Raw genomic sequence first — 27669 nt, 5'->3', positions numbered from 1 at the left:
AGCGGACTTACTGTATACTGCAATAGGAGAGCAGACACCAGGAAGAAGAGATGAAGACAGTGTCAAAAGCCAATTTCTTCAACTATAACTCTGCTTTCAGCCCACCCCAGCACCACCACCCTTTCAATACCACATATGATGTGGCTTCTCCCTTACGCAAACAGAACCCAAAAGAGAGAAAAGAAGGACACTGATATTTATTGAGCATCTGCTATAATCTGGAAACTTTTAACCTCCATTGTAACCTTTTGAAGTAATGGATATGGTCCCCATTTTATAGATGAGAAAAATGTCTTCAGCAGACTAGTTCATCAGCCCAGGTCTCAGCATTACAAAACTGCAGGTCTGACTCCAAAATGCATGCTTGTGTATTACTTGGGGCGCTTTGGAGAGTACCTGTCCTTAGAACTCTGGAAAGACAGTCCAGAGGGGAGAGGAATCAACTGGGACTATGTCTTTCTTTTCCCACTACACTCAACATAGGTTCTTGAGGGTTGGCAAGTTCCTCATTTAGAGGGCTAAGGCCAAAGGGGATGAGCACTGGACTGGGAGTCAGAAACACATCATTCCAGCTATGCTACCCACAGGCAATGTAAACTTGGATAAGTCATGCAGCCACTCTAAGCTAGTTTCTCATCTAGACCTAGATACTCTGAGTTCCAACATTTTATGATCTATGAAGACATTATTCTAGCTCTTGAATTCTCAGAAATATCGAACCACCTACATCATACAAAAAATTGGAAATACCTTCTAGAACCTTTGAGAGGAGCACAAAAATGAATAATAGCTGAGAAGACATAATCAGGCAATCCATGGGTAGAATTCCTAAGGTCAAACCAATAGTTTTAGTGCTCTCTAAGATAGAGGCTTCTAGGCTCTCAGCATCACCCTGTGAAGGACCACAAATGTCAACCTAGAAATGTGTGCTTTACAGGGTTTTCCAAGGCATACACTAAATGAAAATAAGAAGACAGATAGAGACTCAGGGACTAGCTCTGCCAGCTACCAACTGAATGCTCCAGGATATGGAATTTTCATCTCTCTGAGCTGTTCTGATTGCTACAATTTGGGAGCTGGATTCAAACTTCTCTGAAGCCTCTCTCCAATCAATGAAGGCTCCTTATGCTACTGAGGTAATGGAGAGCAATTCCGACCATGACAAACATCTACTCATAGAGGACAGAACATAGAAGCAGCGTATCGCCCCTCTTCCAGGATTCTCTGAGGATTACTAAAATGGATCCAACAGTCCTAAAATGAGAAACAATTTTTTTTATTGTAATACAGTATAAACTTCTTTACTGTTAACAATAGCATTTCTTCGGGGAAATCAAGAACTGGTTAACTTCCCCAAATCACTGTTAACTTACTATTGATCTCCCTTTTCTTTTACTTTGTTAAGGTTTTGTGTCAAACACCTCGGTAGAAATAGAAGGGTAACAATGCACCTGGTGGGTGAAGGACATTTAAGCAGTTCTCACGTGTGGATTACCTTATTAAATGTGTTATCAGAAGAGCCAGGCAGCTTATCACTGTGGTTATAAAGCACTTACAGAGTCTCAAACAAGCAGAACTAGCTTCCTTAAGGCAACCAGTCACATTCAGCTTGTAAAGGTGATACCAGACTTTGAGCTTCATCCCAAAGAGAGAGGCCTATAAGATTAATGGCCACGTTCACATAACAAAGCTGTTTCATCCAAGTCGGGAGTGTCCCCAAGCACTCTAAGAGAACTGCGGCAGAATAGATTAAATCAGACTAAAAATATCAGCAACCTTGATGAAATGAACTGAAAGGATTTAGAATATTCCAAGGGCAATATGCCCACATCGTGTGAAATATAAATTCAATTTCCCAGGTCTCTGGGGTTCCTAACCTGACCTTCATTGGGGATGAATGATACACAGTGTTCTCCCACGTCTCTTTTCCTCTATTCCAACTTGTGCATTTACATAATTACTTGGGTCCCAGAAGTTTGCTGTAAAATTGGACATCTTCAATCAGCATGTCCAATTTACTGCTTTCAAGAGGATGCCCCTGAAAACAGCTTCACTGACAGGGTAGAAGCCGTCAGATCACACACCCCTGCTACCACTGGCTCCTCACCCCAGGGCCTTAGAGCTGCGTGATTAAAGTACACACTTGAGTTTTCGGAGTCGCCACCTTTGCCGTTATAAACCAGGGCTACTGCTGGCATTTCCAAAAGGTGAGGGATAGGTCCAGAAAAGGCAGAATTAAAGATCACACATACTCACACGCTCGCACTCTGCTGTAGTAAGCCAGTCCAATGTCTACAAGGGGAGACCCTAAATAGCACTTCCCTACCTATCCTGGCCAATACCCCAATTTTTCCAGCCAAATTTCCATGAAAATTTCCATTCCACATGAATAAAGTTCCCTGAGTCTGCACAACGAAGAACTAGGGTAGGTATTTGCAAGACAGAATAGAGACAGATTAGATAGAAGATGATGGAGATAGACAAATGATAAAACAGAGATAGCTATAGATAACCGATAGACAAATAGATACAGACAGATGATAGATTTGGAGATAGATCAGTCCGTAGCCCTGCATCAGCTCCATGAGACTTGAAGCTGTTTACTGCCAATAGGCATGGGACCTGCCACTGCTGTTTTTTTTCCTATGGAGGATCTACTGAGGACCGCGAACGTCCGGTTCCAGACCTTATCATCCAGTTGTCTGTAGAGAATGGAGATCTCCTCCTCGTACTTCTCCTTCTCCTCTGCAGAGATGCCAGCAACAACTGGAGCAATGTTGTCTAGGATGGGGGTATTATCACAGGGCTCCAGATTCTTCTGGTCTTTGGCACTGATCTGTTCATCTTCAGGCACAGCCTCCCCTGCAAAGCACAGAGGAGAAAAGCTGGGGATTAAAGCTCTTCAGTATGCAACCCTCAGGGAAGAGTTCTAAATAGTCGCTCTCGGCAAAACACACACACACACAAACACACACACACAAAAAGCTCTGAATAAAGAGCTGTAGTAGAGTTACAGTTTGTTTTTTATTTGACTAGAATGGTCATAGTTAATTGACCAAGACTAGACTCAGGAAGAATAGGACTATATAATACTCCCTCCTTTGCAATGCATTACTTAAATCAGCTGGTTCCATCAATCACAAAAGTTCTTCACTCCAATTTGCAGAGATACCCAGGATTTTTTGCATACACTTTTGTTAGGGAAGGTTATGCTGGGGCTTTATTAGACTCATATTCTCTCTGGTGAATGATGCATAAGGATACAGAGCTCTGAGGCACCCTAACTGCCAATTAATTGGGTTACTGTTTCATTAATAGAAACACCCAAATCAAGGGACAAATTCACCATTGTTAATAATACACTTTACGGCCCAAACCCTCTTAATTTGAGAGTCCCTAAATCTAAAGCAGGAAGTGAGGGGTTCCCTGGACCTGTACAATCACACATTCCACTACCCTCCCACCCCTAGGAAGTCAGAACTAATTGGCTTGGCTGGAAAGTTCAAATAGAATAATTTCCTGTGATGTCAGATAGTCCCAGGAAAGAAAAAAACAGCCAATCTAGAATATCTTGCAGACACCCTGTGCACGCCTCTTTGACAGCAGAGCAGCATTTGTTAATGGCCTTCAAAGGAAGCAATGCCAAATTTGACTGCAAATTAAAATTGAGAAAAAAAGGTACCGTTCTCAAGCTGGCCCAACAAGAAAAACACCTTGCGAAGAAAGAGTACATGAAAAGGATTCTATTAAAACCATGTGACCCAACTGAGTTTCTAAAAATATCTTTTTGGAAAGTACACAAAACCAAACATACTCTCCCATCACAATGTTTACCATCAACTGCACACTCACTTTGCAACAATCTGAGTATCTGCAATGTTCCAAGCTTCACCTTAGTTCTTAGCCCATAAAATTCATTTTGTGGAAAATTGCTCTGCATCAGAGAACATTTCTCAAACATGACAGACTAACAGAACCCAGTCCTGTGGCTTCATTAACTTTATATATCATGCCTCGGGAAGCCACTTGAACACTGGGACCCAAAGAACACTTGGGAACATTTATCTTAATAGGAACAAAGCACTTGGTCAGGGGTTGCCTTTGTTGCTTACAATTCCATTAACTCACTTGATAAGTCACAAAATGATACCATAGACCTCCATGGCAAGTACAATTAACACTCAATAGTCTACTTTTGTATCACAGTTCCACTGGAAACAGCAACTTGAAGCAAAACCAGGAATAAACTCTAATAATATGCTGAATACAAAACCAAACCAACCCTTTTTCCTTCCAAAGCAAAGCTAGATTGCATTGTTCCTTAACCTTTTTCTAAAATTATTGACCTGAAACAAAACCACAATATCACAATAGCCTTTGAACTGAACCTGAACCAAATCAATATTTCAGTCAGTTCCAATTCCTGGTTTAAAACATCCATCAATAATCTGAGTGTACAGACTGGATTTCTTCCAATTAAAAGATCTATATTCTTCATAGCCTGCTAAATTTACAGGCTACAAAAGGAGGACTATTTCCAATCCCTAATAAGATATTTTTTTTCTTGCTCAAACACACCCACACACACTTATACGGGCCTTTTACCAGCAACAGAAATAATCCAGGGTATATTTCCAATATAAACAAATCAAGCAATAGAGTATACTTCAGACCCTGAAAGTTCTCCTCCACCCCCTACCTTCCAATTCTGCTCCCTTTCCAGAGGAATCTACACTAATACCTTCGTAAATGTCCTTCCCTTACTTGGATCGTGGTTGTATCTCTAATTCTTCCGTTCTAGTGCTTAAAATTTTGGGAAGCAGGACAATCTAATGCAGTATGAATTTGACCATCCTGCTTAAGCATGACAAGGGTGACATTTGTAGCTCTATTTCTGGACCTAAAACCAGTGAGAATATGGTCTCATTATTTCATTACCCACATGGCAATTCACCCAAATCCAGAGGTAAGACACAAAAAGATCTGGAAGAGACATATTCCCTGTGTTCTTGGTTCCAAATGGCCAGAAACAGTATAACGGTGATGGAGCTTAGGAGCTGCCTGTGCATATTTCATCTAGGAGGGCAGAGGCCAGGGACAAAGCCCCACAACCTAACAGCAAGTGACCTGTTCTAGCCAAAAGTCACAGCTCAAACCTTCTGGATGGCTGACCTGACTACCCCAGAGCTGCCCTCTTCTTCCATTGAGGAATTACAGAAGCCTGGCCGGACTGCTCCAAATTATAAAGGTCCAACCACCTAGACAAACACCACTATGATACATCGGAACATGATCAGCCAGACTCTGCATAAATGTCTCCAGTGACATGGCTTGACACTAGACATGTTCCATTCATTAATGGGTCCAGTTAATCACAAGCCCTTCTCCTGCTTAACCTCTTGGTTTGCCTTCTTGTAAACGAGAGGAAATAATATCCTCATCACTGGATTGTTCTAAAGATGAATGAAGACAGTATATGTAAAAAACCCAGAAGGTGTTATCATTTAAACTCCATCTCTTATTCCTTCTTCTCCCTGCAAAATTCTCAACTTATTTAGGCTTTGCAAATAATTATTTTCTTTACTTATTCTGAGATTAGTGTTTCCACAATACCTTTGTGGTTGGAGTTACGAAAATAAAAAGCAATATAACATAGTCACACAAGTCTTGCTCAGGTTTATTTTTATTATTATTAAAATAATCTATGAAAACTAGAGCAGACTTTCTGATTTCCCGTGAACAATTCTCTGAATCAAAGCATCAACCTGTTCCCCACAAACCTACATCTAATTAACGAGCTCGTCTCAGTTTATATTTAAAAGGTCAGGCAGTCAGGATTATTTTTTGCAGCGGTCATTCAGACCAGGAAGAACAAAGCAGCAACATGCAGGAACAAAAGCAGGAGGCATCTGTGGGAGAACACAGCACCTGCCCAGAGAGGAGCCAAAAGCTGGTTTTCCAAACACTGCCGCCCTTCAAAGGACCGAGAAAATGACTTTCAGAGGTATCCCTGGTAACTACACTGTCCAGCTCACAAACACGACTGGGGATTGTAAATTCCCAACACTGTGCAAGGCCTGACACCAGGCAATCTGTCTCCATGGCAATCTGAGCACCGTTAATCGAGAATATTCCCTGCACTGCAGTGGACTGAGTCTCCGAAGAAGCCCCCACAAGGTGATTACAGAATAACTGATTATAACAAGGAAGACGGCTGCAAACAAATGCTGGTGGAATAATGTTCTGAAATCTGGTGGTGGCGAGGAGAAAAGGGTCACAAATTAAGACTAGCATCTATTTCTATTCCCTCTCTTTGCATCAAAAGCAGATTTCTCTCTGTTTATCCCCTAAAATTTATACTTGCCGTCTATAGAGAAAGAGGTCATAACATAGTAAAGTGTCTGACTTTTCAGAATGAGAGGCCCAGACTAGAAACCTTCTCCTTCTTTTAAATAAGGGGACTGGCATTTCCTATCGTCAAATGTAATTACCTTAAAGGACCAAAAAAGATTTGTGTGTACATTGGAGCATTCCTTGTATAGAAGAATATGTTTCAAGGTTTGCAGAACATTTTAATTATAAAATGAAAACCCGCAGAGGGCATAAATAACATTTCTACAAAAATAAAAATCCATCCATTGCAATAGACAAGAATGACAGAAAATCAAAAATTTTCATTAGGGCTATTAGTTAAAAATTCTCCAAGTGTTTTTGTTTAAAAATAAAATCATTAGACTGTCAGTAATTCATTAAAATTTCACACATGAAATAGCAACAAGCTAGTTATCCTTTTTGTAAGTTGAGTCCCTAAAGCCTCTGGAGAGCATAAAAAGGTAATTGCCTTCTCTCAGCAACTCTAAGGCAGGATGGATTTGCTGGTCACTCAGCTTCCGCCAGAAACCACAGTAGATCTGGCAAATGAGGTGCTTTCTCTTACTGCCAATTAAACAGGCCTAGTGGCAGACCTAATAGTAGATAATTTCTCTATCAAGTAAAGCAAAAGGAAATCTTTAAATTGCCAGATGGGTAAGAGCAGCTGCTACAAGATGTCATTACATAAATGTGAGGTTAAAAAAAAAATCCTCCTTTATGGAATTATTTTACATGCAAATTGCATTTTTCACCCTAGTTCCTAAAAATACTACAAGCAGCTTAAAACATTCTCTAATCCATTCTAGAAAATGTTTCTAACAAACTGGTCACCCAAGACCTCTGTGTTCTCTTTATATTCGTGACTTTTTTACTAGGGCCCCTATCATTCCTCTATGGGTCAGTCTCTTTAGTAGTGTGGGGCTGCGCCTTCAGGAGAAGGAAGAGAGTCTAACATAAGAGGTATCTCAAATGAAATGCCCATTTCTGACCTCCCACTATAATCATGAATCCAAGGAGTGGGCCAACCTCCTCCACAGATTTAATGCTAAAATAGCAAATCACCGCTCCAGCTACTAAGGCCAGTTTCTCCAAAGCTCCCAGATCAGACAGCAGGTTACAGATTTACTAGGTACAGAACCAAGCATGCTGGTCCGGCAGGTTTTAAATTTGGAGAATAAATTTGTTTTGCTCAGCGCCTCCTGATTTTTTCCCAAGCTTTTCAAGCTGGGAAGAAATCATTTCTCTGCATGACTTCAGTGAATGGGATAAATCTTCATCTACTCTGTCATTTAACATTATATTTCATGATTTGAGACCCTCACCTACACTGTTTTTGTCGAGTCATTTCCCTGCACCCCAACCCCTGGATTTTCAGGCCATCCTTATTCTGATTTAAGCCCCTGTAAAAAAAAAATTACACTTTTCAAAGTGTAAAATTCAAATAGGCTACAAAGAGAGCACTTGTAAAGACTGGCCCGGCTGTTCACAGGTTCACAGAATACTAGACACAACTAGCTCTGAGTTTCGTGCTGCTGGGGCGACGGGCTCCCTCCCTGCCTCCTATTGGGCAGGTTCTGCTGGGTAGGGGTGGAGAACTCGGAGCCATAATACACTCTGAATCCTGCCCCTATCTAGATCCCTCTCCCCTAGAGAGGATTATTCAAGTTTCTTTTCACGCCTTTGCTCAAGAAAGCATAAGAACTAAAAAATTAAATTAAAACATTTTTTTAAAGTCGCACTCCTGGCCACTCATTCTACACATCCTTCAGCCTGTAGACAGAACAAATTCCCACAATGCTGAGATGCCAAGCAGAGCCTCTAGATTCGAAGCAAGCCGCAATCAATTACGGCCCACTACGTAGACTGTAGTGGACATCCGTCGTTGTTCAGCCACCCACCACCCATCCTCATAAGAGCACCCTAACTTCATTTTTAGGAATTACCCCCTCCCCCCAACGGCATGCGGCCTTCATCAGACAGTAAATCAGAGTGTCCTGTCCTTCCCGAGTTCAGGCATGCCATGATGCATAGTACTCCTACTTCTCTCCTGGAATTCTGAATCTCCAACCTAATGATGCGACAACGATGGAAAGACATTTGGTGGGGATTCATTTTGGCCACAGACCCTCATGGAACTATGGCGACCTGTTCCTCCTGACTGCATCCCTGGAGCAGCCCTAGCTCCTGCCTGTCTGAGCCTAGTTCCTCTGCTGTCCCTTGCAGTCCATGTATCAGTTGCATTTTTCGAATGCTTTCCCTTTTTGCTTAGGCTGGTCAGGGTCAGTTTCCTGTTGTCTGCAACCCAAGGATCCTAACTGGCACTCTGAGGAATTAAAGCAGTTAAGGCATGGCCTCTCCTTCAGCCACCAGGTATCCACCCAAAGCTATCCTGCCTAAGCGGCTATGCTGGGAATGAATTAAGGCTTGGAGCAGTGTACGCATATATGCTGCAACTCACAGACCCTGTTGAGAGTCAAGGTTTTAGGCTGCCCAGAAAAGAAAACTGCTGGACCTGCATTCTGAAGGAGCCCATCAGAATAAGAGGGTTGAAAACTGGTAGAACTGGTAGTTCGGGGGGGGGGGGGGGGGGTGCGTGCGTGCGTGAGTGCGTGCATGTGTGTGTGTGTGGGGTGGGTTGTGCGTGCATGTGTGTGTGTGTGTAATAAACCAGCCTATAACAGCACCTCAAAGCTCTTAAGTGCTTATCTCTGTTACCCTCTGGTGGGACACCTCAAATTCAATACATCAAAGGAACACCATGCTGATGTGTACAGAAGTGACTTACCCAATCCTGACATACCCTCAGCCAAGCTTCACTGTTGGAGAATCAAGTGGAAACAGAGAAAGAAAGATATAGAGATTCCACCCACCATTTATGAAGCCCTCCATCTACCTGAAATCAAGTTTTTTCCTAATGTTTATGCTTTGTTGAAGGTCTTATGTATTGTTCCTGTGATGAAGGTTGAGAATGAACTCTATGAAAATGGACGAAAGCATCTCAAAGCATAGCTGAGAACATTTTGACAGACCAAAAGCCAAGTAACTTGGCTTTGCTTAACATAAATTTTCATATAAAACATGATTTGGATTTAATGGTGGACATACATATCAAATTCTATACAACTAAGTCAGAGCTTCTCACAAGTAATTCAGAAACCACTGAAAATACTTAAGAGACTTTTAAATTGTTTTCACCTTACATTTGGAGGAGAAGATGTGACATGTATGTAAACTGCTTAATCATTGACTATCTTTGCCTATAGGTCTCCCACTGAATACATTAGTCATTAACAACTTACCTAATTAAAGGGCCCTGTTTGAACTCTGAAGCTTTGAAGACCCATCTATTCTTCCAGAAGATAGCCCCAAAAGTGTCACGTTTCCTTTGTGCATGATCTTGTTAGTGACACTCTGAATTACTCTAAGCCATTTTAGACATAACATTAATCATCACAGCGGATCCAACTGTCAGTCTAGTTATCAGCACTTTGAAGAAATAAATTTTGATAAGGTGTGGAAGGAAGGGATGCGGTTTGTAAAATGTTAAAATGAGGCTCACAACTGACCTTTAATTAGTAGGACTTTTAAGTATGTTGTTAAGAATTTGTCATGGACAGTTAGAGGAATTAACGGAGAGTGAAAGAAACTGAGTTTGCCAAGCAAGGATTTCAGTGTAGATTTTGTCTTTACCAAATGAACCTAAAGGAACAAGTTACAGTTCAAGTTTGAGTGCCTTTCTCCACATCTGGTTGTTTCTGTTTACATTCCTTTGTTGAGCCTACATCTTCCCAAACTTTTTAGCAGGTATGTGTCAAACACTTGTGTTTCAGGGTCAAGACAGAGTCAGAGGTCATGAATACTGACAGCTGATCCGTCTGTTTTCTTCTATTTCCATGACTATATCTACTGCCTCACCTTGATTCATAAACAAAACCTGGAAAGCCTACAAAAATAAGCGTTTTGTGGTTTACCTAGGAATAATACAGAAAATACTGCTGTTATTTTGGGGGAAGAAAATCAGTTCTGTACAATTTATTTCAATCTAAATAAAATGTGAATTTTGTTTAAAAAAAAAAAACAGAAACCAGCCTACAGGCATGTAATAGGATGAATAGTATCTTACACTTTCTTGAGTAACTTTGGGCAGCTCATGCCCTCTCCCGTGGTGCAATCCCATCACTTCCAATTGTGAATATCACCCTTCACATATTTATATTCTCTGCCTGGACCCTGAAGTTATTTGCAGTTGGAACACCATGTGATTTTCCTTTCCTACTCCTTTGTATTCCCACCTCATTCTGTATAACAGCAGGAGGAAAAAGCACGCACGCACACACACACTTACTCTCTCTCTACTATACTCCCACCTTGCAGTCCCAGCAGCTGGAGTACAGCAGCCAAATTTTAAATTATAAACATATCATTCAACAAAAGAAATCTCTTTCCCAGGGAGAGAGCATCCAATCGACAAAGGCCTTTAACTTGGGTCAGACCGCAATGGGGAAATACCAAAATCCAGGAACGTCTAGGTGAACTAAGTAGATGCTTTCTAGAATTTAGAAGCAATGCCTGTGCCAAATTTAAAAAGAAAGTTGGCAAAACCCTGCCACTCAGATCGAAGTAATGGACACTGCCTCTTCTCTCCTCCACCTTTTGAAATTCTGTCTCAGTGAACAGCTCCACCCTCCATTCAGCTCAGAAAAGACAGAAAACTTGGAGTCATCCTTAACATCACCCATGTCTCTTAGTCCAAACTACCATAATCTCATCCCTGGGGTATATTTCCCTGGTTCCCAGCACCAGATTCTGCCCCTTCCAGTCCATTTTCCAACCCATCAGTGGATCTTCAAAATACCAGTCTTACCAAGAAAATGTCCCAACTCTTCAACAAGGAATGCAGAGCCCTGCATGGTACCGCTATCCCTGCCTATGCCCTTTCACCCCAGTCCAGCTATCCACGCTGGCCTTCCTGCTCCCGTCCCCAGGGGCCAGTATAAATATGACAAACGTGGCTCCCCCTATCCACACTTCACATCTTCTGATTCACCTGATTGAGCGCTTGGTGTCTTTCAGATCTCATTCTCCATGTCACTTACTTGGGAAAGGCTTCATCGACTTTTTAGGCATGGTCAGGGTCCCCTATTATAATAACTCTATTAGCACCCTGTACTTTTCCTGCTTGGAGTGCAGCACCAACTGCAGTATCAGGTGTGTGTGATTACTTGTGACTGGAATAGCCCACCCAGCTGTGAACAACATGAGGGCAGGGCTGAGTCTGACTGTTCATCCTTTAATCTCCAGCACCTGCATTAAACACATGCTTACTTAGCACACATCTGCTGAATGTCTATCATATGCCAGAAGCCGTCTACTAGTTTCCCAGTTTATGTTCCTTTAGGGCTTAGGTAGGGTCTCACCCAAAAGCACACAGAAACAAAGTTTCTGAGAATATTTGCAAGGTGGATGAGATGGCATAAATAGTTAAAATGGTGGTAAGAATGCCAGAAGAGGCCATAAGTGGGGACAGAGTGCCCAAATGAGATGCTAGGCATGAGGGGTAATTAGGCCAACAGGGCAATCGACAGACCCCAGAGGACAGCATTTAATAGGGGGTGGGAAATTGGAGGATGAGAGGTCGGCACAGGATGGGAGAGGATGATAAAGACCAAGGATAGCTGCCACTCCAGTTTTACCAAACTGCTACCCCAACCCTATACCAAAAGGCTTCAGTGAATGTGCCAGTTGCCCAGCAGAGCGCTGACCCAAGAGGATCCCACAAATAGAATAAAACATCATATGGCTGCTCGCTCCCAGCCTTGCCAAGCACCACCCCCTGCTCTCCTACCTACTCCTGCCAAATTGCAAGGAACAATCAGGTGTTGAATTATTCAACTATTCCAGCAGCTTTCAAAATACGTGTGCAGCTACATAAGCTTCTGAAAAGAAAAGAATCCTGCTATTTAGGCTACTGGGTCATTTCTGGAATTCCTGTTTTCCACATAATTGCTTTTCAATTAAACAGCAGCTCGTTGACACCCCACCCTTACCAGAAAAAAATCAGCACAGAGCTATAATCACAAGACAACCTACTGCCAACTCTGCAGCTGCAAACAGGCAATGTCACCTCCTGATCCTGCTCAGCAGCCCAGACTCCTACAGGTACCCAACACTGAGGCCAACACTGAGTCCAGAAGCAGAGAACATAAAGAACCATCCCCAGTGACCCATGATTCCCCTACACACACACCCCAGCCGGCCTTATTTCAGTAGGAGAGACTCCTACCTTCTCACCTCCATCACCATGCTGAAATCACGGGCATGCGGTCTGCACTTGGAGCTGGAAACCCCTCTTCCACACCTCACCCACAACCCACCCTCCCACTGCATGGCAGCTCTCTGAGCTATTTCCTCCCAGTAGAACAGATCAAAGAGAATGTTTTGGGGAAAAGGAAAAACTAGTCACGAAACAAGCCTTTAAGACTCCGTTTTAGCATGGGACTTCTTTAGTAACGCTCTATTTCTGGCTTCGAGGAAACAGAGCATGAAGGTGAGTTCGATTTTTTTTTTTAAAAAGGCAAATATTTCTCAGAGATGACTTTTAATTCCTTCAATAAAACTTATATAAGGAAAAATGACATTTTTTTATTTAGTCAAAAGCAATCTGAGCCAGTTTCAGGCACTGTCCTCTAAACCGCAAATATGACTAGCAGAGTGAATGAATACAACAGATAGACGGACAGCTCATTAGAAGTAGATTAAGGCAGCCTAACAATGTGTGTCAAGCTCTCCTTCACCCCTCCTTTCCCACTTTCTCCGAGGATGCCAAGAGTCACAGGAAAAAGAAAGCACAAGCTCCTCTCTGGGCTCTCTCACCATTTCTCCACCTGTTTAGCTCCATCTCCAGATGCTGGATAACATTTTTCAACGTCTTGTTTTTCTCTTTCTCTTTTTCATATTTCTTCTTCCATTCCTCTGCTGTCAGTTCCAGGTTCACAGAGACTGTATTCTTGATGGTCTTAGCTCTGGGGTTTTTAAAGGGGAAAATTCTGTTATTAGCTTAGCTGAATCATTAATATCATTTGGCCTCAAATCGCTTTCACTTTAAAGGATTAGGGTTGGGAAGCAGCAGGTCACATGAACTTGACCTACCACCCTCCCAGATACATTCATGGCCATGCTACTCCTTGAGGCTCCAAGCTCATCTTTCCTTTTCTCCTCACAGCCCTCCAGTCTCTAAATCCAGAGAACTTTCACTTGTATTTTCTTTAAGGTCACCTCTTTCTCATTCACCCTGCCACCACCTTAGCCTATGTTCTCTGACTAATTTATGCTTACAGCCTTTTTCCAGCTTTCAGCATCTTTCTTTGATACATCCTGCATATTACTACCAGATCCATCTTCCTAAATAAAGTTTCCTTTCAATTTCGCAAGCATTTATGAAGTACCCTGTCAGTGCCAGGAATTGGGGATACACCAAGACAAATGAGACAAGGTCTTGGCCCTCTTGGAGCAATCTGATCAATCTTCTCTCTTGATTACAATAGCTACTGTGAACCCCCCCCCCCCCATGTGCCAGACACATGATTCCGTGAGCTGGACATGTTAGCATATGCCTCCAGAATTGAGAGGGCCACGTAAACAAGTGAGGCTGGCCAGGTGAAACCAAGTCTGCTGTTGGGCACATGCCCCATCACAGCCAGTGTCACCATGCAGGAAAGGATGGCCTACTCTTCTCAAACCAAACAATTCTTCACACAGACAAATGTCAAGATTTTTATTTGATTTGGAGTTAAAAATATTTTTTCAAAACAATTTGTGAGACAAACAAGCATGTACAATGGCCATCATGTTGCCCTAGTATATGAGATGACGTGGTCTCCTAGGGCTGTCTGGTGATGCCACAATGGCAGGTAATTAGACAATGGCTCAAGGGAGCAATCAGGAAAGGCAAAGGCAGTGGCAGCTCCAGGTAATATTAAAAACGAAAGAAATGATTCACACAGTTAAGTACAGAAATGAACACACAAGCAGCTTCTTCAGCCATGGCAGAATCTCACTTATTATTTACTTTCTAAGAAGGTAAAAATTTATCTAAAAATATGTGATATCCTATTTTATTTGCCACTGACATTAATTTTAAATTCCCAACATTTCTTACACTGTCTGTCAAGCTTGCTATACACATCCGATGCGTGATTCAGGTTAATTACTGTTGTCATCAATTGACATTTTGGACATCATTTCTGTTTCAGTAAAAGAAATTCAGCAGTCTTTACCAGCACTACAGACATCATTCCAAAATTAATTCTTAAAACAGACAACTAAATAATCTAACTGTCAAAAGAAGAGTTAAACAACTTCAACATTAAGACTCCACTTAAGAATTAGTATAATTCTTGCTCATTCACTGTAGCTTGAGGCTGCTGTCCCCAGAAGTGTTTCAATTCTAATTTTCAAATAGCAGTAATTTTATTATTACTTTAAAGTGTGTGCTAGTTGACACTCTCTGCTCATCTTCTAACATCCTCAGGCACTGGTGGGTGTCCGTAGATGCTTCTCCGATACAGCACAAACACCGCGGCAGCTGTTACCAATCTACTTAAGTCACAAAGTGGAAAATAACCTATGGCTAAAATTGTGGGCATTAAGGGGACACACTGGTGCTACCCTTACGTTTCAGGCATAAAGAGTCCTCTGATGATTTTGAATGATACCAGATAGAAAGCCTCTCTGCTTGACTTAGGCAGGTTTAGCCAAAGCGTATTTTGTGAGCAGACCTGGTGAGGTCATCATGGTGGTAAATGCACCTCATTCTCAAAGTTCTTTTAAGCTGCCAGAAAATTCTTTTTCTTCCATTTCTACATTAATGAGGGTCCTGGCAAGAAACAGATGGCCTATGCAAATTAGGTAATTTGGGAAGAGTTTATTAAAGGTATGGGAAGGCTGTCGGGGTGGCAATGGGGGAGACAACTCCAGGCTGAAGTGCAGGGGAGGACCACCGGGGGCAGCTGGGCAGCAAATGCCCAGACTGCACTTGCCCCTCAGGCTGCCTGCCTGGCTCTCTACCACTGGCTGGAAGCAAGAAGGGAAGGGATCCCATTGCAGTGGTCCAACCGGTCAACTGCCCAGCCTACCCTCCCAAATGGGCACAGAAAAGATCCAAAGGAGCAGATGGACGGTACCCAACCCAACGCACATCTCAGACTCTAAATGACAGTGGGAAACCATGACTCGGGTCACTGCCCTAGACTCCATTCAGCGCCAAGCAGATCGGCGCACAAGCCTCTTCATCTACCAAAGGGAAAAATCGGCATACGCTAATGGAGAAAGATGTCAATTCCCTCCAAAACTGTTCTCTAGACTTAATCCCAGGTTTTTATGTGTGTAGGGAAATTGACAAATTGATTCTGAAACTGAGCATAGAAATTTTTAAAACACAAAAATAACAAAGACAATTTGAGATACAAAGCTAGAGGACAGGACATTAATGCTTATTATAAAGCCACAGTAATTAAAATTAAAGCTGATTAAATAGTCTGGAAATGTTGGAAGAAAAACAAAATACATTGTCCAGAAACACTCAGATACACAGTCATATGATTTATGACAAAGATGTTCATAAAGCACCAGTGGGAAAGGACATACCTTTCAATATATGGTACTGGATGAACAGGTTTCCATGAGGGGATCTTTGCCCAAAGTGAATGGTATGAATAGATTCTCCTTGTTTTTTATGAGTATGTTTATATTTGAACATAAAGCAAAAATCTTGTTTTTTTCTTATCATATGATATAAGTTGAATTATTCATGTTATAGTCTTTAAGTTATAGGATATCAAGTTTAAGAGTGACTGTTACCTAAGGACTTGCACCTATTCTGGAGAGATTTATGCATTTCCAGTTGTATGGAGGAGAGTTGAGTACTATTAGGTGAAACATATGACTGTCATTGAGTTCTATTTAGAGATTAAGTATGGTTTAAGGTGATGTGTATATCTGCCAAGTTGACAAGGGGTGGACTGTGACAGCTGGGTTCAGGTGTCAACTTGGCCAGGTGATGGTGCCCAGTTGTCTGGTGGGGCAAGAACAGACCTGGTACCGCAAGGATATTTTAACAACCCAGAAAGCTGGTTTATTAAATCAGTTGATAAGTCAGTTGATTGTACCTATGACTGACTATATCTATGATCAACTAAGGGAGAGAATCCAATCAACTGGATTAAATCCAATCAGTTGAAGACTCTAAAGGAAGAAGAGAGAATTTTCACTTTTTCTTCATTCAGCCAGCCACTCCCATAGAGTTTGTGAAGTAATTTCATTGGAGTTGCTACCCTCACGGCCTGCCCTACCATTTTTGGCCTTTTGCATCCTCACGGTTTTGTGAGACACTTTTATAAATCTCATATTTACTGTTGGTTCTGTTTCTCTGGAGAACCTTGACTAATACACTCCCCCACTCCCCCCAAACCATAGCAGAAATTTTATCCTAGATGGATCACAGACATAGATGTGAAAGATAGAACAATAAAGCTTCTAGAAGAAAATACCTATGAGAGTATCTTAAAGACCTTTGGGGAAGGCAAAGATTTCTTAAATATGTCATAAAGTGAAAGATAAATTTGACTTCATTAAAATTAAAAACCTCTCCACTGAAAGTTAAAAACAAAGAAATTGCACAAAGTGACACCTATAAATCAGTGAGTCAAAATGCAAAAAAACAATGAAAAAACTGGGTAAAAAAGACTTGAAGAGGCACTTCACAAAAGAAGTGCCAACAGACACAAAAAAGCTTGCTTAACATCAGCTATCAGGAAGATGCAAATTAAAGCCTCACGGAAATACATCTACACACCCAACAGAATAGCTACAAATGTAAAAACTCCAATAATATCAAGTGTTGGTGATGATACATGACACTCAGCAACTATTACCCCAAAGACTACTGGAAGGAGCATAAATTAGCACAACAGTTTTGGAAAACTGTTTCACAGTATATAGTAAAGCTAAACATCTCACAACCTATGACCCCCAATTCCACCCCTAGGTGGACATGTATTTACCTAAAGACATTGCAAAAATGTTCACAAGTTACTATTTATAATAACCCCAAACATTAAACAATCCAAATATCTATCAACAGAATGGATATCTATGTACTATACTCATAAATGGAATACTATATAGCTATAAAAAATACAGCTATACCTCTACATATAATATATGTGAATCTCAGATACAATCTTGCATAAAAGAAACCAGATACAACCAGTACTGCATGATTTCATTTACGGATCACATACACATGATTTTCAAAGACAGGCAATACTAATCTATATTGATAGAAGTCAGGATAGCAATTACCCTTGAGAGTTGGGTTTTGACTGGAAAAGTGCAAAAGAGAGGCTTTCAGAACTCTGGGTGGGTGGTACACTTAAGTTTATGCCTTTTACTGTTAAGTATATTGCATTCAATAAAATAGGAAGGGGATGGCCTCTTTCTCTCCCCTCTCCAGCCTTCCTCTCCCTTTCTCTTTCACCATACATCATCTTAATCTGTTCTGAATCCTGGTTCCCATATAAAACACCTAAACCACCTTCTAGAAGAACCACTTCTCCAAAACACCTTCCCAGTTCTTGGTGAGACCATGGCAGGGGGTAAAAGTAGGGAAGGAGAAACTAAAACCTTTACATTTTATATCTTTTGAAAAGTTCTAGTCTCTTGGGAAACATTCAGGAATTACCTTCTTGAATGAGGATCTGGCATTTGTTCAACTTACATCACCCATCATCTCTCCCTCTAAAAGCAAAGCTTAACCCTATTGGTGTTTCAGTAACAAGTCCTCCAATACGGGGTGAATTAAATCTTTTTTCATTTTAAATCAAATGTGTAGTCAAGTGTCTAACCCAGCCAAAATATTTACTCTGTCACCCAGGTAACCTAGCTGCCATGAGACTGAGCACTAGATGGCAAGATTATAACAGGAAGATGTGCATATCAGGAAAAGAAGAAAATTATTTTCCCTAAGTTATCAAACACTTTCATGTTCTCCTTCCACATTCAACTCACAAAGACAGTACGCAAATTATTCATGTTGGATCAATTACAAGTCTTGGTGCCAAAGACCTATTAGATTCAGGCTTTCTCTAAACTGATTGGTCTGCCCCATGGGACTTACCGTCTCCTTCATTACAACCCCAAGTAAAGGAAAGTTAAATTAGGCTCCTAAGATAATTGGATGATTTGAGTTCAATCTTTTAAATTTATAAACATTTTTTGGGAATAGTGCTATAAGCTACTTTATGATTAATTAAAGACTAAAAAAGAAAACACAGCAAGACAGAAGGAAAAAAAATCAGTGAAGGGAGAGTTTCAGGAAGATGGCAGAATAGGATACACCAAGTTCACCCCTGCTCTAGACTTCCCAGCTGATGAGTGTCCAGATGCACTCCCCTTTCTCAAATTAAGGTATCTCTTCCTGGATGCCTTAGTTTGAATATTTCCATAGACTTGGAACTACAAATTTGAACTTATTAAATTCCCCTTTTTAAAAGCCATTCCAGCTCTGGTATATCGCATAACAGCAGCTTCCAGACTAAGACAGAAATTTAAAAACACACTCTTAAACAATCAGTGGGTCAAAGAAGAAATTGCTAGAGAAATCAGTAACTATCTGGAGACGAATGAAAATAAGAATATGGCATGTCAGAACTTATGGGATGTAGCATAGACTGTGCTGAAAGGAAAATTTATTGCCCTAAATGCCTATATTTAAAAAGAAGAAAGAGCAAAAATCAAGGATTTAACTGCTTACCTGGAGGAACTAGGGAAAGAACAAACTAACCCCAAGCAAACAGAAGACGAGAAATAACAAAGATTAAAGCAGAATTAAATGAATTGAAGAAAAACAGAAATAATCAAAAACACAAAAGCTGGTTCTTTGAGAAAAATCAATAAAATCAATGGACCCCTAGCTAGGCTGACAAAGAAAAAAAGAGAATGCAAACAAACAAACTCAGAAATGAGAAGGGTATCATTATCAGAGATTCTGAAGAAATAAGAAGATAATATGAACACTATAAGCCACCAAACTAGATAACTTAGATGAAATGAACAAATTCCTAGAAATACACGAACAAGTTACACTGACCAGAGAAGATCCTAACAAACCAATCAGAAGTAAAGAGATTCAATCAGTCATCAAAAATCTTCCTAGGAAGAAAAGCCCAGGGCTGGATGGCTTCACAGGGGAATTTTATCAAACATTTCAGAAAGAACTAATACCAATCCTGCTGAAACTCATCCAAAAAATTCAGGAAAAAGGAGCACTACCTAACTCATTTTATGAAGCTTATATCACTCTAATACCAAAACTGGATAAAGATGCTACAGGAAAGGAAAACTGCAGGCCAATCTCCCTAATGAATATAAACCCAAAAAATCTCAACGAAATACTCGCGAATCAAACCCAACAACACATTAAAAGAATTATACACCATGACCAAGTGGGCTTTATACCAGGAATGCGAGGCTGGTTTAACAAGAAAATCCAACAATGTAATACAACACATTAACAAACTGAAAGGGAGACATCACAGGATCATCTCGATTGATCCTGAAAAAATTTGACAAAATCCTGATGAAATTTTCTGATGAAAACAATGTGCAAAAATCAGTAATGTTTCTACGCACAAACAATGACATAACTGAGGAGACAATTAAGGAAAAAATTCCATTCAAAACAGCAACTAAAATAATCAAGTATAAGGACTTATTCAAAGAACATAATGTTGCTAAAAGAAATTTTAAAAGATCTAAATAGGTGGAAAGACATTCCCTGCTCATGGACAGGAAGGTTAAATGTGGTTAAGATGTCAATTCTACCCAAATTGATCTACAGACTCAAAACAAAACCAATCAAAATTCCAACAACTTACTTGGAAGACTTGGAAAAGCTAGTTATCAAATTCATTTGGAAGGGAAAGAGGCCTCAAATAGCTAAAAATATCCTTAAAAAGAAGAACAAAGTGGTAGGATTAACATTTTCTGATTTTAAGGTTTATTTTTTTTAACTTTATTAATTAAAAAAATTAACAAACAAAACATTTAGATATCATTCCATTCTACATATACAATCAGTAATTCTTAATATCATCACATAGTTGCATATTCATCATTTCTTAGTACATTTGCATCAATTTAGAAAAAGAAATAAAAAGACAACAGAAAAAGAAATAAAATGATAATAGAGAAAAAAAGACTATACATACCATACCCATTACCCCTTGCTTTCATTTACCACTATTTCAAACTGAATTTATTTTAACATTTGTTCCCCCTATTATTTATTTTTATTCCATATGTTCTACTCTTCTGTTGATATAGTAGCTAAAGGGAGCATCAGACATAAGGTTTTCACATTCACAGAGTCTCATTGTGAAAGCTGTATCATTGTTCAATCATCAAGAAACATGGCTACTGGAACACAGCACTTGGTCAAGAAGTTTCTCTCAATCCCTTGATGTTAATTCTCAGCTCATTCTAGGGTTTTTCTCAGTCCCTTGATGCTGAGTCTCAGCTCATTCCAGGATCTCTGTCCCACGTTGCCAGGAAGGTCCACACCCCTGGGAGTCATGCCCCACGCAGAGAGGGGGAGGGTGGTGAGACTGATGGTCGTGTTTGCTGGAGAGAGAGGCCACATCTGAGCAACAAAAGAGGCTCTCTTGGGGGTGACTCTTAGGCCTAAATTTTAAGTAGACTTGACCTATCCTTTGTGGGGTTAAGTTTCATGTGAACAAATCCCAAGACTAGGGGCTCAGCCTATAGCTTTGGTTGTCCACACTGCTTGTGAGAATATCAAGAATTCAACTTGGGGAAGTTGAATTTCTCCCCACTCTCACCATTCCCTGCTCTCACCCTTAGGTTTATTATAAAGCCACAGTGGTTAACAGACCATGGTACTGACACAAAGATAGAAGTCCTGACCAATGGAATCGAATCGAAACTGCGGAAATTAGACCAGCAAATCTATGGTCAACTGATCTTTGATAAGGCCTCCAAATCTACTAAACTGGGACAAAAGAGTTTGTTCAATAAATGGGCATGGGAGAACTGGAAATCAATAGCCAAAAGAATGAAAGAGGACCCTTACCTTATACCCTATTCAAAAATTAACTCAAAGTGGATTAAAGACCTAAATATAAGAACCAGTATCCTAAAACTAATAGAAGAGGTCAACGCTGTGGGCTCCAGCGGTCTGGACTATTCTTGCGTGTGTCTGGGCCCTCCCGCTCCCTTCTTCCCCGGAGGGCCTAGCCGAGCCCACGCTTCTGTCCAGCGGAGCCTGCCCTGTGCTGACGCTGGCAGCCGAACCCTAAGTCGTTCGAGGTGGCAGGCTGTACCGTCCGGTTGCTGCGTTGCACGTCCTTCCTCTTTCCCTCCAGGCTCTCGGCGGCTGCCAGAGCAGCGGTGGCGACGGGAGGGCGTCCTCGCAGCGTGCGCTCTTGCTCCTGCACCCTGTCCTGGCTGCCTGTGGATCCCGTGGCAGCAGTCAGTCCGCAGCCCACGCCGGCTAGTGCTCAGCGCCTCGGTGCACCGCGCCCAGGCCCGGCAGCCAAAGCTCAGCACGGGCTCTAGGAACCCAGCCTCACTGCGGGCCCGAGAGCAGGCCAGCGAGCTTGTCCGAGGGAGGTACCGGGCCCAATAGTGGCACCGGGCAGATGGTCGCCAAGCAGCGGAAACGGATCCGTACGGCCAGCGAGAAGCACAGCAAGTACATGACCCCGCGCGGCAGCGTCTCCAAGACCTCGAGAAGTGCCCCCAAGGAGAAGGCATCTGTAGGACCGTGGTTGTCAGCACTCTTCATTTTGGTTTGCTTGTGGCGCTGCAATTTTCCGGATTATTCACGCTATCAGGACAGGCATGTAAAGTGACTGACCTTAAAATGCTTCCATTTTCCTGTGAACTTGAACTTGAACTCATTCCTGATTTTTGACACCCTGGTTAAAAACAATCCAGTAAAGCATCCTGCCTCAGAATGACTTTTCACATCATACTTCATGTGTCAGTCCAAGGTTTCCTCACCGGTCATTCCAAGTTTTCTAGGCCATACCTCAGTGCCTTGTAAAAGCACCACATGACTAAAGCAATAAAATGTGATTGTTAAGCTTCAGTAGTGGGCCCTACTTATTCAGTCAGTAAGGAGTAAGTTTTTCTATATGATTGTTTAAAACGGTATGCAGTATGGATAATTAGATCAAATCTGTGTAGACAGGGTCTAAATTTTGTTCACCCTAATGTGTCAACACAATTAGCTTAATTTAAAAATTTGGAATCTGGTTTTTATATAGATAAGTAAGCACTTTATAACTCTCTCTTGAATTGAAAATCACATTCCTATATAAGGTCAAGTAACTGCCCGGTAATAAGGTGCTGATAAATGGAACAGCTTCATGGCCTAGTTTTACCATGACCTTTAGCACCCGAAAATTTTGGAAAGCTTCTACATGCCTAATGTGAAGGGAGATGCATAGAGCCACAACATCTATTTTAACAATAGTCTTTCTATATATACTACCTTGGATTTTGCATGAATGAATATATTAACCTAAGATGCAATTAAAAAGACAAAGAAAAAAATTTGATTGAGCATTTTGTAACTTAGCTATTACAGTTTCACTAGCCAAGATAGGAAGATTGTTTATGTCAGCATCGATTTCATCAAAATTATTTAAATATGTCAAAGGGGGTTATTATACTAGACAAAATTTAAGGAAAAAATACTACTAAAGATGGGTGCCCTCATCAGGACATGCTTTTGATCCCAATGTGCCATAAGACATCTTAGCATGTTGCTAGCACTTTTAATACCAAAAGGGCACATCAGCTAAACTAAAAGTTACACTTGGTTTAGAAATGCTTATACTGGGTTTATGATTAAATTGCTGTTAATAGATACATCAGATTAGAGCAACATTTGAAATTAAATCGATTTAGTGATAAGGATCAGTCTTTAGTATTCCTTTGTAGTATGATTTTACAGGTTTTAACTGATCAAATTTCCCTTCCACTAATGGGGTGAGGGTGATAAGGCAGGTTTTGGATTTTCTAGTACTGTTGAAAAACTGCAAGTATTGGCTATTTATATCCTTAGCCATAACTTGGTGAAAAAAGGCTGAGGTATCTACTAATGAATTGGAAAAAAGCGGCTTATTTCGGCTTTGCTAATAGTCTCAGCATATCTCTTTTTAAGGTTAAGAGGGAAAAGAGGGGAAATCTACCTAGTCTATACACAGTGTGAACCTCATAGAGAGCTTCTGATAATCCCACATGGGGAAAAGGGAGAGGAGTAGTTAAGGATGTTGACTACTCAGGTTAGCTGAGCTGCTCCAAATAAAGGAATAAGGAATCAGCTGACCTTGCGCCAGCAGTTTTTTAACCACATCATTACCTGCCTTTCTCACTCAGTAAATCAAACCCTATATTTGGTTCCCTCCTTGAAATAGGTGTCTGGATTAAATAAGTCTGTTTTATAAACTTTTCAAATGAAAGCTGCTGCTCTAAATTCATAGCAGGTGCCTTAATTTTTGTTTTGCATTAACCCATTCCATATCAGAATTTCCCTTGGTTTACTATACATAATTGGCTTTAAGACGTTGGGTTTTTAAAAAATGTACAATGTCTTGATTAATTTAACTGATAAACTGGTATTGATGCGCTCATTTTATACATGTAAAATCACATTCCCTTTGTATTTCATGTGTAACTTAACATTTGAGTGCATCTTATATTAAGGATGGATTATGCATGTTCGGGTAAACAAAAATTGTATCTTACTTGATTTGTCCTTTAAAAATAAAGTTCTCTCTGGGTGGGCCGCGGTGGCTCAGCGGGCAAAGTGCTTGCCTGCTATGCCGGAGGACCTCGGTTCGATTCCCGGCCCCAGCCCATGTAACAAAAACGGAGAAACAGAATACAATAAAAACAAGAAAATGTTTAAAAATGTTTCCCTTTCTTCCTTCCTTCCTTCCTTCTATCCTTCCTTCCTTCTCTCTGTCTTTCCTTTAAAAAAAAAAATAAATAAATAAAAAAAAAAATAAAGTTCTCTGAATATTTCATGACTTCTAAAAGAAAATTATTTTTCTATGTTATGTAAATTTACTTTTTATAGTTAATAGAAAATTATTTTTAAAGAGTGCCTGGTGTCAAATTGTACTTGAGTTTAAATAGTACCCAGCACAGAAATTGGTAGCAAGAAAAATATATAAAAAGTACAGATACTTCCCTTAGGGTTTTCCCTCATCTCATTATTATCCCAGTTTGGTTAATAGAAAAACAATCTTTTGATCTCCCTTTCCCAGTTGAATTTAGATATCTAATGTTGAGCACAGCATTAAAATAAAATGCACTTGAGTTGTTTAAAAAAAAAAACCCTAATAGAAGAAAATATAGGGAAACATCTTCAAGACCTAGTAATGGGAGGTAGCTTCCTAAACTTTACACCCAAAGCACAAGCAACAAAAGAAAAAAATAGATAAATGGGAACTCCTTAAAAACAAAAGTTTCTGTGCCTCAAAGCACTTTGTCAAAAGGGTGAAGAGGCAGCCAACTCAATGGGAGAAAACATTTGGAAATCGCATATCCGATTAAGGATTGATAGTCTGTACACACAAAAAAATCATGTAACTCTCAACAATAAAACAACCCAATTATAAAATGGGCTAAATATGTGAAGACATTTTTCTGAAGAGCAAATACAGATGGCTAAAAGCACATGAAGAAATGCTGATTTTCATTAGCTATAAGGAAAATTCAGATCAAGACTACAGAGAAGAATCACCTCACACCTATAAGAATTGCTGCTATTAAACAAACAAGAAACTACAAAGAGGATGTGGAGAAATAGAGACACTTATGCACAACTGGTGGGAATGTATAATGGTACAGGTACTATGGAAGACAGTTTGACAGTTCCTTAGAAAACTAAACATCAAGTCGGCCTATGACCCGGCAATACCACTATTTGGTATATACCCAGAAGATCTGAAAGCAGTGACATAAATAGACATTAGCATACTGATGTTCATAGCAGCATTATTCACAATTGCCAAAAGATAGAAACAATCCAAGTGCCCGTTAATACATGAGTAGATAAACAAAATGTGGTATATACATATAACGGAATATTATGCAGCAGTAAGATGAAATGATGTCCTGAAGCATATGACGACATGGATGAATTTTGAGGACATAATGCTGAGTGAAATAAATCAGACACAAAAGGATAGATACTGTATGATTTTGCTTTTATGATCTCGGTAAAGGTAAACTCAGAGGCTTATAATACAGAATACAGGGGACCTAAACATACACGGAAGCTAGAGACGGGTGAACGGTTAGCTAATAAGGTCATACTTAAACATAAGGGGACAGACAGAAGTGAAGGCAGTTCGTTAGTGGGTCTATAAGTAATATTATCATACTGAAGTTGAATATGATTGAAAGGGGTTATATAGAGCCATGTATCCCACTGATGAATACTGATTCAAAGGTATGAATCTTGTACAATGTTTACAATATCAGGGTATAGGGTGGAAACCATTATCGCATGCCATGGGTTATGTTTAACAGGAAGACATCAACAGTACTACAGCAATATTAGGGGTAAATAATGGGGGGGAGGACAAGAATTAAGGGGAGGTTTAGATTTTCTCTTTGGTGAGGGTGTGTTTATTGCTTACTTTTCTCTTAGGAGCAATGAAAATTGTCTAAAATTGAGTATTGATAATTATGCCATTAAGTTAGGATAATGTGAGACATAGACTGTTGACTCTGGACGTACATGATGTCCTGTGGATGAAGTGGCTGAAGGACACACTGAGAAGGCGAATGGTGAACTGTGGTGTATACATATGACCAAATATTGTGCTGCTACAGAAAGGAATGAAGTCGTGAGGTGTGCAACACTGGGAATGAACCTGTGAGACATTACGTGATGCAAAAATAAGCCAAAAACATGTAGGAGATGGCTCCCAGGGATGAGTTTGACCCTGGTACTGTGGATTCAACAATGCCATCCTGACCAAAAGGGGGAAAAGAAGTATAACAAATAAGGTATCAGTGGCTGAGAGATTTCAAATAGAGTCAAGAGGCTACTTTGGAGTCACTCTTATGCAAGTTTCAGTTGGACATTGCTATCTACTATAACTTGCCAAACCCCATCCAAAACCATTCTTGCCAATCCTAAAGAATACCTAGGATGCTATATAAGATTCTACAAAGGTTCCATGCACTAGGATTAACTTTCCAAAAACCTACAACCTCCATATGGGTCCCATGACCAGAAAAGTTCTAAAATGTAGAGGACCAGACTCTCCATTATATCAACTAGTACCATCCCCCATCCCTTATTATGACAGCCCTTTCCCACATGAAAAAGTTACAACAGGCATAGCCCAAATACCCCCAAAGAGTGGGTAAAAGATCAAAGGTGATGGTGGAGTTATACAGAGAAGGTAGTGTTTAACAAATTAGTATGATTGCTGAATCATTATATTGATGTTTCTTTTAGTCTCCAGTATCTTAGAGCAGCTGGAAGTAAAAACCTAAAATTGTGTAATTGTAACCCATACCTAACTTTGAAATCTGTTCTATAACTGTTATTATGTACTTTGAAATTTATTGCTTTTTTTGTATATATATTATTTTTCACACAAAAGAAAAAAAGTCAAAATGTGATGATAAATGCACAGCTATATGTTAATACTGTGAACTACTATTGTACATGTTGGATGATTTCAATAAAAAATAAAAAATGTTTTTTAAAAGCCAGAAACAAAAGAGCAAATATTGTATGGTCTCATTCAGAAATTTGGGGCCTATATTATATGCTCTTACAGCAGTCACACCTAGTCCAGAGTTGTAATTGTTATTTCTAGATTCTGAGAGGTTGCGCTATATATGTATTTCAGGTATTTCCCTGAAACTTTGGGTACCTGTGTGTCACCCAGGGCTCAGAGTAGGAGTTCTGCAGTTCTGAAGGTCAGCATTGCCACATATAACTGTTAAAACTGAAAGAGAGATCAGGCTTCAGTTAGAGATAAGAATGAAGCCGATTGGGTCAGGACTAAGGGAAATCAGAATACAGGGGTAAGGAGGACATTGTATTTTAGAACTTTACATACTCTATAAGACTGAAGAAAGAGGGGTTTATTTTGACCAAAATCTAAATTTTCTGTAGCACATAATCTAACTCAACCAGTCTGGATAGATCCTTTAAACAACCCAAACACAGGGAGCCCA

At 40.3% G+C, this 27669-nt stretch overlaps 1 protein-coding gene and 1 pseudogene across 6 annotated transcripts in view; one reads left to right on the top strand and one right to left on the bottom strand.

Moving 5' to 3' along the window:
• Positions 1-27669, bottom strand: part of KIF5C (kinesin family member 5C) — a 154145-nt gene that overhangs the window by 45439 nt on the left and 81037 nt on the right. For all 6 annotated transcript variants that reach the window (XR_013172754.1, XM_077153748.1, XM_077153749.1 and 3 more), the window contains exons 11-12: positions 13246-13394; positions 2687-2862 (exon numbers count right to left, since the gene is read on the bottom strand). Coding sequence is in view for 5 of the 6 variants with exons in the window: in XM_077153748.1 (XP_077009863.1) it covers positions 2687-2862; positions 13246-13394 (325 nt within the window). In the remaining variant the exon portion in view is untranslated. The remainder of the gene's footprint in view (positions 1-2686; positions 2863-13245; positions 13395-27669) is intronic.
• LOC143676312 (stress-associated endoplasmic reticulum protein 1 pseudogene) lies at positions 22089-22367 on the top strand (annotated as a pseudogene).

This window comes from Tamandua tetradactyla, chromosome 3 (genome assembly GCF_023851605.1).
Source record: "Tamandua tetradactyla isolate mTamTet1 chromosome 3, mTamTet1.pri, whole genome shotgun sequence".
Taxonomy (NCBI): domain Eukaryota; kingdom Metazoa; phylum Chordata; class Mammalia; order Pilosa; family Myrmecophagidae; genus Tamandua; species Tamandua tetradactyla.
The sequence above is the reverse complement of the archived record's forward strand: the minus strand, read 5'-3'. Positions and strand labels throughout refer to the sequence as shown.